At 37.2% G+C, this 14840-nt stretch overlaps 1 protein-coding gene across 1 annotated transcript in view; it reads left to right on the top strand.

Moving 5' to 3' along the window:
- Positions 1 to 5637: 5637 nt before the first annotated feature.
- znf638 (zinc finger protein 638) overlaps positions 5638 to 14840 on the top strand; it is a 42206-nt gene continuing 33003 nt past the window's right edge. Inside the window, exon 1 of the mRNA XM_066680621.1 lies at positions 5638 to 5766. Coding sequence (XP_066536718.1) covers positions 5654 to 5766 — 113 coding nt within the window. The 5' untranslated portion in view covers positions 5638 to 5653. The remainder of the gene's footprint in view (positions 5767 to 14840) is intronic.

Here is a 14840-nt window from a genome sequence, read left to right as displayed (position 1 = left end):
GAGAGTAATGAAAGACAGAATGAAATGGATGGGAAAGGATGGGAAAGTTTTGGAGCTAGAGACAGAGCTATAGAGTTGCTGAAGAAGCCAAACCGTGTGAAGAGCTTAGATGAGAGACCAGTACAAGATTTTGGTAAATCGGGACAGGCTTATTGACCTACAGCTAACAGGATTCAAAGAGATGCTTGAAGATGACAAAATACGACAGAACATTAAATAGCTGACCACTGAAGTGCATGGAATGGAGTTAGCCGATAACGAGCTCCAGCGTGTGCACAGGGACTTGGCTACTATGCAGGAGGAGGGACACCCTGGAGGCCAATAATGATGCGGTTTTGAACTTTCTTAGAGCAAGAACGGGTGATATCTGTGGTAAAGGAGAATGTTAAGACTAAGATTGAGCTGAAGTGGCAAGGTTGCATAATCTCCTTTTTTGACCAAAAACTTTGCAGATAAGAGCAGATAATTCACAGAAGTTCGGAAGAAGATGCTGAATTGGGCCAGGGCAAGTGTGGCTGGAGGTTTTTACTCCATTTAAGTAGACATACAAGACTGGTGACCCCTGAACTGGACATTTGATTCACACTGGGGTACCCAACAGTTTTTCAGTTCTCATGAAGGGGGGAAATGAGCTTCAAGGATCATTGCAAGGCAATGGTATTTATCACTAAATGAGCAACAATTAGTTCACAGTAGATGACAGTAGGGTGGTGAGTTTTGTGCTCGCCTACGCAAAAACTATGAACATTTGAGCATGAGAAAGAAAACAGCCCATTTGTTAAACACAGTGTTGATCTAATACTTTCAGTGCATGATAAGATAGATTAAAAAGTGTAAAATCGACAGATGTTCCAAAGATGTGGAATGTTCGGGCAAGGGACTGAAAGGGCAAGAGTGACCTGTTGTTTGCCAAATAATGAACCCACACCCATTCACACTGTTATACCTCAGATCTTGCCAGATGCTGAGTTTAGTTTAAACCAAGTATACCAAATTTTTTTTTAGGAGAAAGAAATTGTGGTAATTATAATTGTGGAAATTATGGGGGGCATTGTTCATTTGTACCTTCATGTTTAATAAGATACTGTTTAGAACTTAAGGGGCAAACAATCTGATAACTGAAAAAACTGCAGCACATGAGTTTTATTGATTTATATCTTTTTAGTTGACTACATCATTTGAACACAGCAGCTGTCCTTCATGTTGTGTAAATCATTCTATATATAATGTTGAAAATAATAATAAAAAACTCAATTGATATGATCTGTGATGTAGATTTAGATCAGATTAGACTGAAAGGAGAGCAACATCCCAATATAAACAGAGAGACTTATATCTATTATCTATTGCAGACAAATAATAACTATCCACTGGTACTTATTCTTTAAGGGACAGTGCATGGAAAAAAGAAATCTACAAACCTCAGCTCCAAAAATTTTGGACAGTAAGTGAAATGTATTTAAACCATGATTTGTAAATGTATTTTGACTTTTATTAAAATTAAAACAAATGAAATATATATATTGTTTTATATTGTCATCTTTAATGTCATTCATCAATTGCTCATTTTGTAATGGATCTTTTTCAAGATATTTCATAAAATTGGAACAGGAACAGTTAAAAAAACAAAAAACAAACGATGAATTAATTTACAGCATCCAGGAATGTAATAGTTCTTTATAGGGCTAAGATATGATAAGGTTTAATAACTGTCTGTAAATATTGTAATATTATATCTTTGAGAACAGTGTTCCTCAGTGAGTGATTGAAAAGACCTTTACACTCTGTGGTGCATTAAGTCAGTGAAACAATGAGTAAATTTAGAAGTTTCTGTAAGCATAAAGAGGAAGCCAAAATGCCTATGACCTGTGAAACCTCAGAGAGCAATCAATTATAAAACAGATGATTCAGTGTTGTATATCATTGCAAGGTATCATTATCATCTGAAATTCACTGATGTACAGTGAAATTGTACTGTGTGGAGCTTTATTGGTTCCAATGGCATGGGTTACGTACTATTTATAAGTGTTCTGAATTAGTAATACTCGAGATATCAAACCCTGAGCACAATAATTTGATCATATTCGAGTGACAGGGATTTTTGCTCTGAAGAAGAACTATAAAAGAAATATTGGAGCAAAAGATGTGTGAGAAAAACAATTACATATTTTCTAAGCTTTGGCTCAAATGATACAGACTTTAAAAACAAATAGCTGATCAATTTCTTTGACATTTTTTTCTAATGGGTTCTATTCTCATTATAATCATACACAAGATAATATGTAAAATATTCTATGCCAGTCCATTAGAGCTTCACATAGGGCCCACCACACTCTCTTCCTACCTGCAGCCACCAAAATTCCTATTGAGTCCTACACCTCAATACTAAGGTTGCTGTGGCTGTTTATGATCCGATCAGCAACCATCTATCCTTAACATCTGCGGTTACTCATTGAGCCCAGCCCATGAGTTCCCAAACCAGACACTGTATCACTAGTTCTTCACAGGGGTCATCAGGCAGGCACATCCTCTTATTGGTGTTTCGCTGAATTAAGCCCACAACACTTCCAGAAGGCTCCAAGTCAGCTTTACAGTCCTACCCTACCCTTTACCATCAACAACCATAAATCCACACTGGCCTCCCTGGTGACTAAGGCTGTACCTATGCCCACTAGCACCATTAATGCATGCTGAGAGCCACTAGTTCCATGTGAACTGTACATGCTACATCACCAAAAATCCCCAAAGCACCTCAGTGCATTTCCGTAAATAGTGTGTTTTCTCCTTATCCACAACCACTGACTAGACCTTTCAGTTTTTTTCTGATAACTCCTTCACAGCGGCATCTGACCCCAATGGCCAGTAATAAAAACAGCCTTATTAATTCATATGTACGTTTGTTTAATTTGTTTTGTGTACTATCTATTCACTTTTTGTGATACGTTAGGAAATCTATATTTAAAATGCATTATTATATGAAATAATTATGAAAAGTAAATATATTATATTTATAATTTATTTATAGATTACATATTTCTGGGAATGACTGCTGTTGTTTTAATTTCGAGTTAATCATTAAAACCACCAAGCAGATTATTTGCTTAAGTGCAGGTGATCATTTGACTGATAAAGGATATAGAAAGATGATGTTTGAACACAGAAAAGGAAAACACAACATGGCCTGTGATATAATACCATATACAGGGCTACGCAAAAGGCATAACAAGCCTTTAGAATAATTTTAGAATAAATACAAATAGAGCAAATGTTCTTTAATTTGCAAAATTTGTTTCATTACAAATAATTTAAAGATTTCTAGGCTGAATTTTCCTTTTACATTTAGTACAAATGAATGTATCATATACTTGTGAGCTACTGTATCCCAGAGCTGCACAGTGTCCTGTGTATTAATATAAAGTCTATTCTTACCCAATCACGGGTACAAAGTGTGTCACCTTTCTAAACAAACACAACATTTTCCAAGATACATATATGTTTAGGTGGTACCCACCTGTGCCCACCTTATATATGCAGTCTATACACTGTACCATTTATGAGCTGTATTTAACATAATTGAACTGTCAATAGAGCTTTGGGCACTATGAACTGTCTATAATCAATTTAATCTCCACCTTCCTGGAACAAGGTGCTAAGCTTGTCCCTCATGTGAGGACACTAAATAGTAACCAAAACAAGAACTGTCCTGTTCCCTGAGCTTATTATTCCATATGACTGACCATTGTGTATCACATGTAATACCTTAACACCACCAACATCAAAGGCAATAATATTTTGTTTCAAAGGGATCATGCGTCTTCTCCGGTACTGGATTACCTTGCATTAGAACAACTGAATTTGATTTAATTAAAGGGTATATAGAAGATTCAGCAGATAAGTTATGCTGCTCTTGCTTGTGTATTAAGTTTGTTTCACAACATGATAAATACTCAGTTAGATTCATGATTTCTTATTCAAGCAGTGACTGCTGACTAATAATTCTGGTTAAAATACAGTTTTCTACCATTGTACAATAATTTCCAAAACTAGGTTAAATTTTCTATAGGGACTTTATCCTCTGGCACCCTCTCTGAGACACAGTGATGAAGGGCTGAACTGGAGAATGGAGTAGGGTTATAGGATTTTAGAACAAATCAGAAACCAGGATGCACTTTTTCACTGTTAGAAAGTTTGCCACAGTGAGAGTGAGCTCAGCAGAGAAACAAGCTTTGGCACATTCCATCTCCTGAGCCCAAATGACAGCTGGTCTGTCCTCTGAGGATTCTAGTGCCTTTCAAACCTGCCCTCAGATATTTACACAGGCTTAAGCACAGGGCACTGTGTATGACTCCAGTAGTGGGGAAACCTCATGGCTTTCTAGTGTCTTAAAGAAAGGACTCATTGACACTGTCAAGTTAACATCTCCATTTTTGTTAATTTTTAGTTTACTACATCATTTGAACACATCAGCTGTCCTTTAAATCCTCTGAAAATTTCATGATGAATGGACCAATAGAAATGCTCCAAAATTACTTGGAATACATTTTTACATTCACTTCCATTTAAAGTTAAGAGGATTTTTTCCTTTATGTGTGAAGTTACTATTTGGGAAGATGTTTTTTATTGGACAGGAGCAATATCTGAAATGTTTAATTCAGCATTATTAATAGTTTTATCGTGCTTATTGTAATTTATTCTAATATGGCAGGGAAGAGAAAGGTCTGTTCAATCACAGCTATACCCCACATTTTTCGTCCAGGTCCAACGAACCAGGTCAAAGGAATCGAACCAGTGATCTTTCAGATTTAGTGCTGTATTATTACAATGTATTTTTAACTGGCGGAGTGTGGTATTTTAGTCCGATAAAAACATCTAACATTTTAGATTTATACAAAGGATATTTTGTTTTGACAAAATTTAAAAATGACTAAGCAGCGTTATAATCTGAGATATTCGTCCAGCGCCCTAGCGCCCTCTTGTGACCCGGTTTCAGAAGTGCTGCAGTGGAGAATACTGGTCTATAACTCTTGCTCTGTTTCTCACTTCCTTCACATTACCGGCGGACGTTTGGCATGTGATACTTGGTCCTACCAGCTGACCTTTCTGTGTGTGTGTGTGTGTTCTCCCTGGACTGCTACTACAGTCTCAGACTGTACATTAATCTGCTCCTCAGAAGGACTGAGGATGTGGAACATAACATTACACACATGGAATAGTAATTCTTCTGTGGATTATTTTTCAAAGTTGAGGATCTACACACCTTATCTGTTTATGGCAACAGTCTTCTGGATCATTCACATTTGGATTAAAATCTTAGGACTTAAGAATTTTTTAGTTTGATTTTATGGTTTTTCACAGATGTTGCTCAGTAGCCAGGGATATCTTTGTTAAGTTCATAAGGAAAGGAAGACAATTGTGTTCTCTGCTGTCATCTGACCTCACTTTCCAACCTCTTCTATCCTCAGCTTTCAAATTCCATTTTGTGATACATTTAGAATTTTTGGAAAAGCCTGGTCAACATGCTTTGGAATTTGTTTGGTATTTGCCATCTCTGAGAGTCTTTGGCTGAGCCAGTTTTGATTGGAAAGAAAAGGTGTGAGGAACTGCACTGGCCGGTGATGTTCAATCAACTGAGAAGTTTTCAGGGAGAGAAGAAATGATAAAAAACCATAATGAATCCAGCAACCAGGATGGCGTGGCAGACACTATCACTAACAACAAACAAATCACCAACCTAGCACTTGTAGCCAGAACTGAAGCCCCGAACCGGTAAGATAAAATCTAGATTAAAAAGTAATCTTTCTAGTGATTGGAGATATTTATTTCTTATTTGGTGTGTTTGGAAGAAATAAATCAGCATTTGAACAGATTTTATGGTAAGTGATTCAAATCAACATATAGTTAAAAATCAAAGAATATTTTTTTAATTGTGCACATATTTTCAAAACAGCAGTCAAAATTTCCATAGCTTTTTTATGTACTTTATCTGTATATTTAAATGTATTCTTTTTATATTACTGCCATGTCTCATCATTTCTGATCTTGTGCTATCACTGTTGTCTGTGTTTGGTGAGTAAGTTTGCCTCAAAGGTGACATATTGTATACTTTCCCAGAGCTAACACAGTCGCCTGGGATCTTAAGGATATGCCTGTGTCATGCTTTGGTCCAAATTATTGGTCTGCTATTGTGGTAAAATGTACTCAATGTTAAATCCACAGAAAACACATCCATGTGATGTTTCTAAATTTTGCAGTCCATAGGAATGCAATTATCTGCATAAAATCCTCAGTATAACAGTATCAGGTTCTCTGTCCACACCATGCTTTTAATTAAAAGACAGAATTAGCAACATGCTTCATTTTATTTTAGTGGCTGTGCTGCCATTAATCATAGGCTATAAAAAGCAGTGATAATTTGTATTTAATTAACTTTTAAATGAGTTTAAATCTAATCAGACTGAGGTTGAATTTGATTCAGTGTAAGTCTACACACACAGGCACACACACACACACACACACACATATATATATTAGAACCACATCTTTTTAAGCAAATTGTCTATAACTGTGTTTAAATGAATGGATAACTGTAAATATTATTGTGCTGAAAGGCCTTTTCAGTATCAGATTGTGAGCTTTTGTCCTGTGATGCTGGGTGATATAGCTTTATTCTTTTCTTCTGTTGCTTCTTCTTCTTCTTTCCACTTTCATCCCTGGCTCTAACAAAAGTGCTCTTCTTCTGTTTCAGTCAGCAAAATCACTCTTTGAGCTAGTGATGTCATCCCTTATCTTTGCTATACACAGTCCCCCTATGCACAGATCTCAAATTATAACATCAGAAAGACACAGTCTAGGTGTCATATAGTGTCAAAAATACCTTGTGAACAAAGACTGATTTACAGAAATAATGGAAGCTGTTTCATATATACACAGTCACAAAATCTTATTGGATTCTTATTTTAGTCTGTGCTCATATATGGGGTCTGCCCTTATATCTATTTTATTTTTATTTTAAATCATTAAAATCCTGGTAATCATGGACCGTTCCTCAATATGTGTTCTTGTGTGTTCCTACGTTCTCATGTTCTTGCTCTCCCACTGCCCACTGTTACATTCCAATACGTAAGAACATGAACACAAAGGACAGGTAAAGTACCTGAATAATGTTCTCACTTTGCCCAAAATAACAAGGATGCAGTGAGTTGCCAGAGAAAATGACATAAAAAAGGGTCCAGGGCTTGTGGGTTCCTAAACATTCCACAATACTGGTCAGCCAGATAGCTACATGCATCCACCAGACTAATTATTGATGAGAAAGGCTGCTGTTGTGTTTTTGTTTTATTGTTTGTTTTAACAGGTTTTCTTTTTTTTTGCATTTTTCGCAGTACAAATCGAAGCAACACATAACATGTTGCCACATTAACTTTTCAGCTGTTGATACACTCTGTAGTGGTATGCTGCCCACTCAAAATACAACCATGGGGTAAAAGAGCAGCCATTTCCAACAGCTTAGCACAAACTCAACCAAACAGTAATGTACGCCCAACAGTCATCCTCATAAATTCAGGACATGTGAGAGAGGGGGATGGAGTTCAGGCATAGTGAATGAGCCTGAAAACATGACCACATAATAAAACTTATCCACCCTGAGATTATCATCATGTCTCAAGTAGCATTTGTATCAGTTCAAATCAGACATCAGCATTTTAATTAAAAAAAAGTAACCCTCCTGTCCCCAAATAGTATTTTAAAAGAACTGACAACCCATTTTGTCCAAGAAACACAACAGTTAATCATTAGCCCCAATAAGGCCTGTATCCCAGAGGGATAATTAAGATCCTGTGGCTTAATATAAAATCCCAGATAGAGTCTAACATATGAGTATATAATTTCAGTCTGTCTACACTTTGGATGTGGCAGTGAATGAATGCTGGCAAATTGAATTACAGGGGATTATACATTGAATCAAACTTTACCTCTATGTCTTTTAGCATGTGTTCTATGTGTGTTTTTGTGTGTTCAAAAAACCTAACCATTAGTTTGATTATTTCTGCCAGGTCATGATCCATTAACTAATCAGTGCCTATACAGAGCTTTATTAGAAAGCACCCTAGACCTATACAGTACTGTGCCAAAGTCTAAAACTACCCTTACATTTATTTAATTTCAAGTGAAGACTTTTATTAAGTTGCAATTATTGTTGTTTATTACACATGGTACTTTTATGTGCAATGTACAGTACTGTCTTTCCAAGTTATTTAATAGTATAGAGGCCTTGAGTCCATGTGATCATGACATAGGTGAAATATATGGATTAAGTGATCTTCAATTTATGACCAACAGGTGCAGAGAAATCTATATCTGATTTATTAGTTCACTCTGGAATGGGCTAGTGTGTTTTCTGTGTTAACATAGCTAAGGATGGGTGCCTGTGGGGGGGGGGCACACTTTCTCCATAGTTCTTCATCTGTTTTTGTACCATGCTTCATGCTGAAGAGACCTTAACAGTCCTGCATAACTTTGAAACTGATATTGTAATATGCTTCACATGCTTCAAATTGTGGCACTAAATTAAATAGAAAAGTCTGAACACATGATTCCATAGCCACCTACAGCACCAAGAGGAAATCCAAAAGAGCATGACTAGCTTTGCTAACTCTGGGTATGCAAGTTGGCCCCCCCTTTACAACCATTGGAGTGCTAGCCAGCACAGGTATCAGTTAACTAAGGTAACACTTATTTTTCTCCTCCAGACTGTTCAATGGTGTTGCATTAGAATCAGTTAGTTTTTATTTTTGTGTTTTTTTTTTTTTGTTTTTTTTTTAAAGGAGAATATTGATGGAATATAATGTACTCTCTTTCCCAAAGTAAAGTACTCTGTACCCAACTTTCATGAATCAACTAAAGTCCCTTGTCTCTGTATTTAGTGTATCATGCCTGAGGAGGAAACTTGTGGTTGCCAGTAAAGCAAAACACGGGACACACATAAATCAGTGATGTGTCTAGAAAGTTTTTGATGGAAATGGAAATAAAGGTTGAAAGATCTCACTTTTGTAATTGGTTCTGATCATTTGTGATCAGTATTATTTCATTTAATTTATTAGGGATTTAACTACAGTGGATATTCAATAAAATAAATAATTGAGAGAGAGTAAGTAATGTTTAATTTCACAGCCAAATAAAAGACTTGCACAGGCTTATCAGCATGTAACTCGATGTTGTTTCGTCTCTTTGAGATACTGAGGATGAAGAATGGGGCAAGGTCAGTTAAGAAATGCTGAACTTGGCAACAAGTGGTTTCAAATACCGCTGGGAGGATGGTGGTCATATATTCCAGATGCTGTTTTAAGAACATACCATAACAGCAGAGTCATGAAGTCAGGGGCATGCAATTTGACAGAATTCTGTGTGTTGTTTGTCTGTGTGTGTGTGTGTGTGTGTGTGTGTGTGTGTGTGTGTGTGTGTGTGTGTGTGTGTGTGTGTGTGTGTGTGTGTGTGTGTGTGTGTGTGTGTGTCTGTCTGTCTGTCTGTCTGTCTCTCTGTGTGTGTGTGTGTGTGTGTGTGTGTGTGTGTGAGAGAGAGAGATAGTGATAGTTTGCATCCTAAATTAGAAGGCGTGGAGGTGCTGAGAGAATAAGGTCTAAAGGTCCATCTAAGATGAAGTGATGAAACCATAACTCAAGAGAAGGAAAGCGTCTTAAAAAAAGCCTTAACCAGAACAAATGCATGCAAATAGTGCCAGTAAGATGCATAAAGAACACAATTCATCAGTTATTATTTTTTCAGTAACTGGTTTAGAATATACAAGGACAATTAATGATGCATCATAATGGTTATTCTGTGCTCGTATTTATATGTAACATTTTTCTTTGATGTGTCTGCCAATGGTGAATCCTAAGCATTAAAATGTAGTAGTTAAACTAGATCAAATTGGATGAGCATTGCATCTAAATATAGATATAAATTCAGATTTTTTAACACAGCGGCCTGGTGTCACCAAAACAGTCTGCATTTATATAGTAAAATATCAAATATCTGCTTGAAATATAAGTCAAATTTTATCTGTCCAATGGCATTTTTTAAAAACCATATTAATGTTGATATTGATATAATTCCAATGTAACCAGGTTATATTAAGAAACCTACATATAAATTCTAAGAAACTGATATGCAGTATGAGCAACACAGTGGCACTGCTGATAGTGTCGCTGTCACACAGCTCCAGGGTCCTACGATTATGAGTTCGAGCCCCACTTCAGGTGACTTTCTGTGAGGAGTTTGGTGTATTCTTCCCGTGTCTGTGTGGGTTTCTCTGGGTAATATAGTTTCCTCCCACCGTCCAAAAATACACAGTAGGTGGATTGGCTACTCAAAAGTGTGTCCATAGGTGGACAACTGGATACCATAACTGGATAATCATGGGTCTCAAAATAATGTTAAAAAGCAAGATTTTATTTATATATATATATATATATATATATATATATAATATACACGAGTATCCCGTTCATGGGTTCTGGGTTCCATAGTCTACCCAGAATCACTACGTGCAAGACAGGAACACACCCTGGAGGGGACACCAGTCCTTCGCAGGGTGACACACACTTACTGTTCATGAATTTTGTTCTGAAATGTTGCATGGCTCTTAGCACTATTCATACACAACACAATGGTATCTGTAATGTGTGTCAGGAATAAGTAAATGCTTATTCATTAAGGCTAATAATGTTCACATCCATGTTTTAATTTGTGTGGTACTATCATTTGATTTGACATAAATAATAAAGCTATAATAAGACTATGAGGCTGACGTGCCAATTGCTGTGGTTTAAGCAGAGATCATCATGTCAGCAGGGCCTCTGGACCTTACAAACGCCAGACGGCTTAGGGGATACCCAGGTCATGAGTGATATGCTTCCCTTGAGGCCCCAGACTCTATTTGTTTTCATTTTTTCCAATTAACTGTCCGCTTAACAGGGTTTCTAGAAGCCTATGATATTTATTCCTGACTTGAGGCCTGCCAGACAAATGGTGCCTGGTGTCATCACACTCGTAGTGTGTACCCTTGTAGATGAGGACAGATTAATGTTATGAGAGTGAGAGGAAGGACATCAAGGGACATAATAGTAGATCACTAAAATATATGTAAAATGCCATTCAACTATTCCTGTATCTCTCTCTCTCTCTCTCACTCACACACACTCACACATATTCAGATTCAGATCCAAATCTGCCTGTGAAGTGTTATCCAGTTGTTCTGAATTTGTGACAGTGATGGAGGAAGTACATCTCTGTCTCCACCTCTCTGCTCTCAAAGTGACCACTCACTCTCTGCTCTCTGGGCCACCAGGGTATATACCTGCCCTTCTTTACGGCCAGGCTGTGATCACTGAGCCGGTACTTGGTTAGGATCTGTCTCTGCTGTGGGTCTCTGACGCTAAGGAGATACTGTTCCAGTCTGTACTCTCTTTCAGAAACACTCTAGTCTACTCAGAGACTGGATCTGGTTCTCCCAGTGTTCTAGATACCTGTTCTTACTGTTAGCGATGATCTGGTTGGTGTTTAGTTGGGGTGGGGTTGGGTAGTGTTAGAGCTGGAAAGAGGGTCGGAGAGTCTCAGGACCAGCCAGCTGAGCAAACATTTCTCAGGGGGTTACTCTTGGCTCTGTAGTGCTTTAAACAGTAATGATGAGGCCAAGGTAAGTGTACTGAAGCATGTGCTCCAGGGTGGTGCTGCCCAGGGTGAACTGGGACCTATGATCCTGGGCTTTTTTGGAAGACCATAACTTTTGTCTTCTTGAGGTTTACTGCCAGGGCCAAGTTCTGGCAGTACTGCTCCAGCAGGTCCAGTTGCTGCAGTAGCCCCTGAGCGCTCGGGACAGCAGCACCAGGAAATCGCGCTCTCTCACGATTTCCAATACTAACTGGTATAGCCAGACTGCATTTACACAGAGACAAAGCACCAGTGAAAGGGTGGGTGGACTGGCACCACATAGGTTGTGACAATTAAAATCAGCTCGCACAGCATTGGTTTTAAACCCATTTAAGCTTAAAAATACATCTCCACCTGTTTAAACCTGCTCTTAGTGCAAATGTAATTGCACTCATTATTTTCCTCACTTTAAGGAAGGACATAAAAAGGACATCAATTTTCAGATATGTTACTATTTTTATAAATACAGTCATGTTTGTCAGTGAAAATATTGGAAATCTGTTTTTTTTTTCTGTGCTTTTTCAGTTAAATAAATGTTCAAAAGTATTAACTAATCATTTTATGGCACTTTATAAAAGTTTCCCAACATTTTTTCAGAAAGGAGGTTTTTATTATCATTGTTATTGTTGTTCAAAGTAAAGAGAATAACATTAATAATTACACTGTTAACTAATTACAAATATACGTGATCAATTATTCCATGTAATCCATCATTTTTCCAACTAAAGTGAGGTTATGAGAGAGACCGAAATCAGAGTAATACGAGTGAGTGAAATATTGCTACAATTGCTGGATGTGTAGTGGATTAGTATATCGCATCTCTCTTGAAAGCACAGCATCACTACACACATAAACTAAAGCATGTCTTGAAAAAACAGAATGCTAATTCTGTTATGTTAGCTAACAGATGCCCCAGAGAGTCAGAAGTCTTGTGCTTTCTTTCAGTGCTGGCAACAAATGGCTTTAATCAAACTCACAAATGTCTGATAAAAAGGGCCAGTGCTTAAACTAACTATAGTTCAAACTGACTTGACTTCCAATAATGTTTGACACACAAAAAATGGTTCAGATTGAATGTATTTCGGGTGCTAATACTAGGGACTGCCCAAAGTTGTGCATGTGACTGCATGGGGGAAATAGGCAAAACCCAACTTACAATAAATCTACTGTGATGGGAAAATGCAGATCAACACCAATGAGAAATGGTTAATGATATCTAATGTTTTCTACTATAAACACAATATATTCAGGGAGTAATTGTATTGATTAATCTTGATTAAATCTTACTAGATTATGTAGGCCTTAGTGTGCAGCTTAGTGTGTGGACCTGTAGGGACTTGTTGCATTGTGTCACTGTGACCCAGGAGATAGCGGAGACTGTGGGTGTTATGGAAAATTTTAAATTAATCTATGTATTACCAGGAAGGAAGATTGAAAGATCAATTGCTCAAAGAATTCTTTGGGGAGAACAGAGGAATAAGACACACAGTCAAAGATTCTCTCTTATCTCACAAGTTTATTGAACAAAATCAAGTCTTATATATAGGGCCTCAGTCACGTACACCATCAACATTTCTCATTCCTTTAACCCAAACATTCCAACTTTATAGTTGCCAGGGAGAAATGGTGAGAATGTCCTTCAGTTGTTGACTGCCTTCCTTCTAATCTGCTCAGCACCTTTCTCCCACAGGTCACCGTAACCACACAATGCAATAAGTCCCTTCAAGCACTAAGGCGTGCATAATTTAGTAAGAATCAACCAAGATTAATCAAACCCCATATATTATGTCATTAGTTATTATTAATCATTACTCATTAGTGTTAATCTGCATTTTTCCAATACAGTGGGAATGGGAAAGTGCAGAGCAGAGCAATTCCTAGATTAGAATGGAAATAGAGTGGAAAAGGGCAGTACATCTTGTACCTAGCCCCCCTCACTATCTGCAACCATTTTTGCTGACAGTAATAAAATAGGAAATAATGAAGTACCAATTAAGGGTCTGGGTTGATGGAACGAGACATGATATAATAACGCCCAAATGGCACACATGATGGTGTACGTGACTGGTGTCCTATAAATACTGCATGATTTTCTTTCAATAAAGGAGATTGGAGATAATTCTTGACTCCGTGTCTTTATTCCTCTGATTTCCCCAAAGAGTTCTTTGAGCATCGATCTTCCTTCCTGGTGATACTTAGATATTGCCATAACACCTACCAACTTACCAAGATGAGCAGTAGTGAGAATAAGACTAAAGAGGTGAAGAAAATGTTGTGACCTACAGTTGTTCATTAGACAGAGACAAAACATCTATGATCTATGATTCAATTGCATTACTCAGTCCTAAGGTTCTTTACCAGTTTAAATGTATGAGTAAAACTGGTTCTTTATGGAACTAAAAGAGGTTCTTATATGGCATCTCTCAAAGAACCTTTTGTAGCACTTTTATTTTAGAGTGTACATAGAGTCTCACAGGAAACATGACCCCTGGAGACATGGGAGGTGATTGGAGGGGGTTGACTGACTCTACAATACTGTCATATGCTAAATTGGAAGTGAAGAAGTGATGACATGGATACAGTTTAGTTTTTCCCTCTGTAATTCAGTGAGAAAAATATTAATGTCCACAGATATTAATAGTCACTTTTTTTCAGTGCAAAATCTGTAGTGTTATTTTGTCTTTGAAACTAGCCAATGTAAGAAAAGAAAATGCTTAATGTCATGTAGGTTCAGGAGGACGTCAAATGCCACATCTTACCAGTTTTTTCCTAAAGTCAAAATTATTTACAGATGATTTTTTAAAATCTAAATTGACTGAGACTACACTAGTTATTGCTATGAGACATTACATTATTGGAGTCCTGAAATTAAAGCAGCTCATGACTAAATTAGGTGCAAAATACTTAAGTAACCTTACCTCTGTTACTATTTTAATTCAACCTCATGATCTTCAGTGGCTATGGTCCACAATTTCATATGATACCCATGCAGTACACTGGACTACCTAAAGATGGTCTGCATAAAGTATTAAAAAGTTCAAAAACATTCAAGTTAAGACAATAAAAAGTCATACTTCTCGAGCCCAGCTCACTTCCTGGAGGCCCTCTATATATTTCCTGCACCAGATCCT

This window comes from Hoplias malabaricus, chromosome 9, assembly GCF_029633855.1.
Source record: "Hoplias malabaricus isolate fHopMal1 chromosome 9, fHopMal1.hap1, whole genome shotgun sequence".
Classification (NCBI taxonomy): domain Eukaryota; kingdom Metazoa; phylum Chordata; class Actinopteri; order Characiformes; family Erythrinidae; genus Hoplias; species Hoplias malabaricus.
The sequence above is the reverse complement of the archived record's forward strand: the minus strand, read 5'-3'. Positions and strand labels throughout refer to the sequence as shown.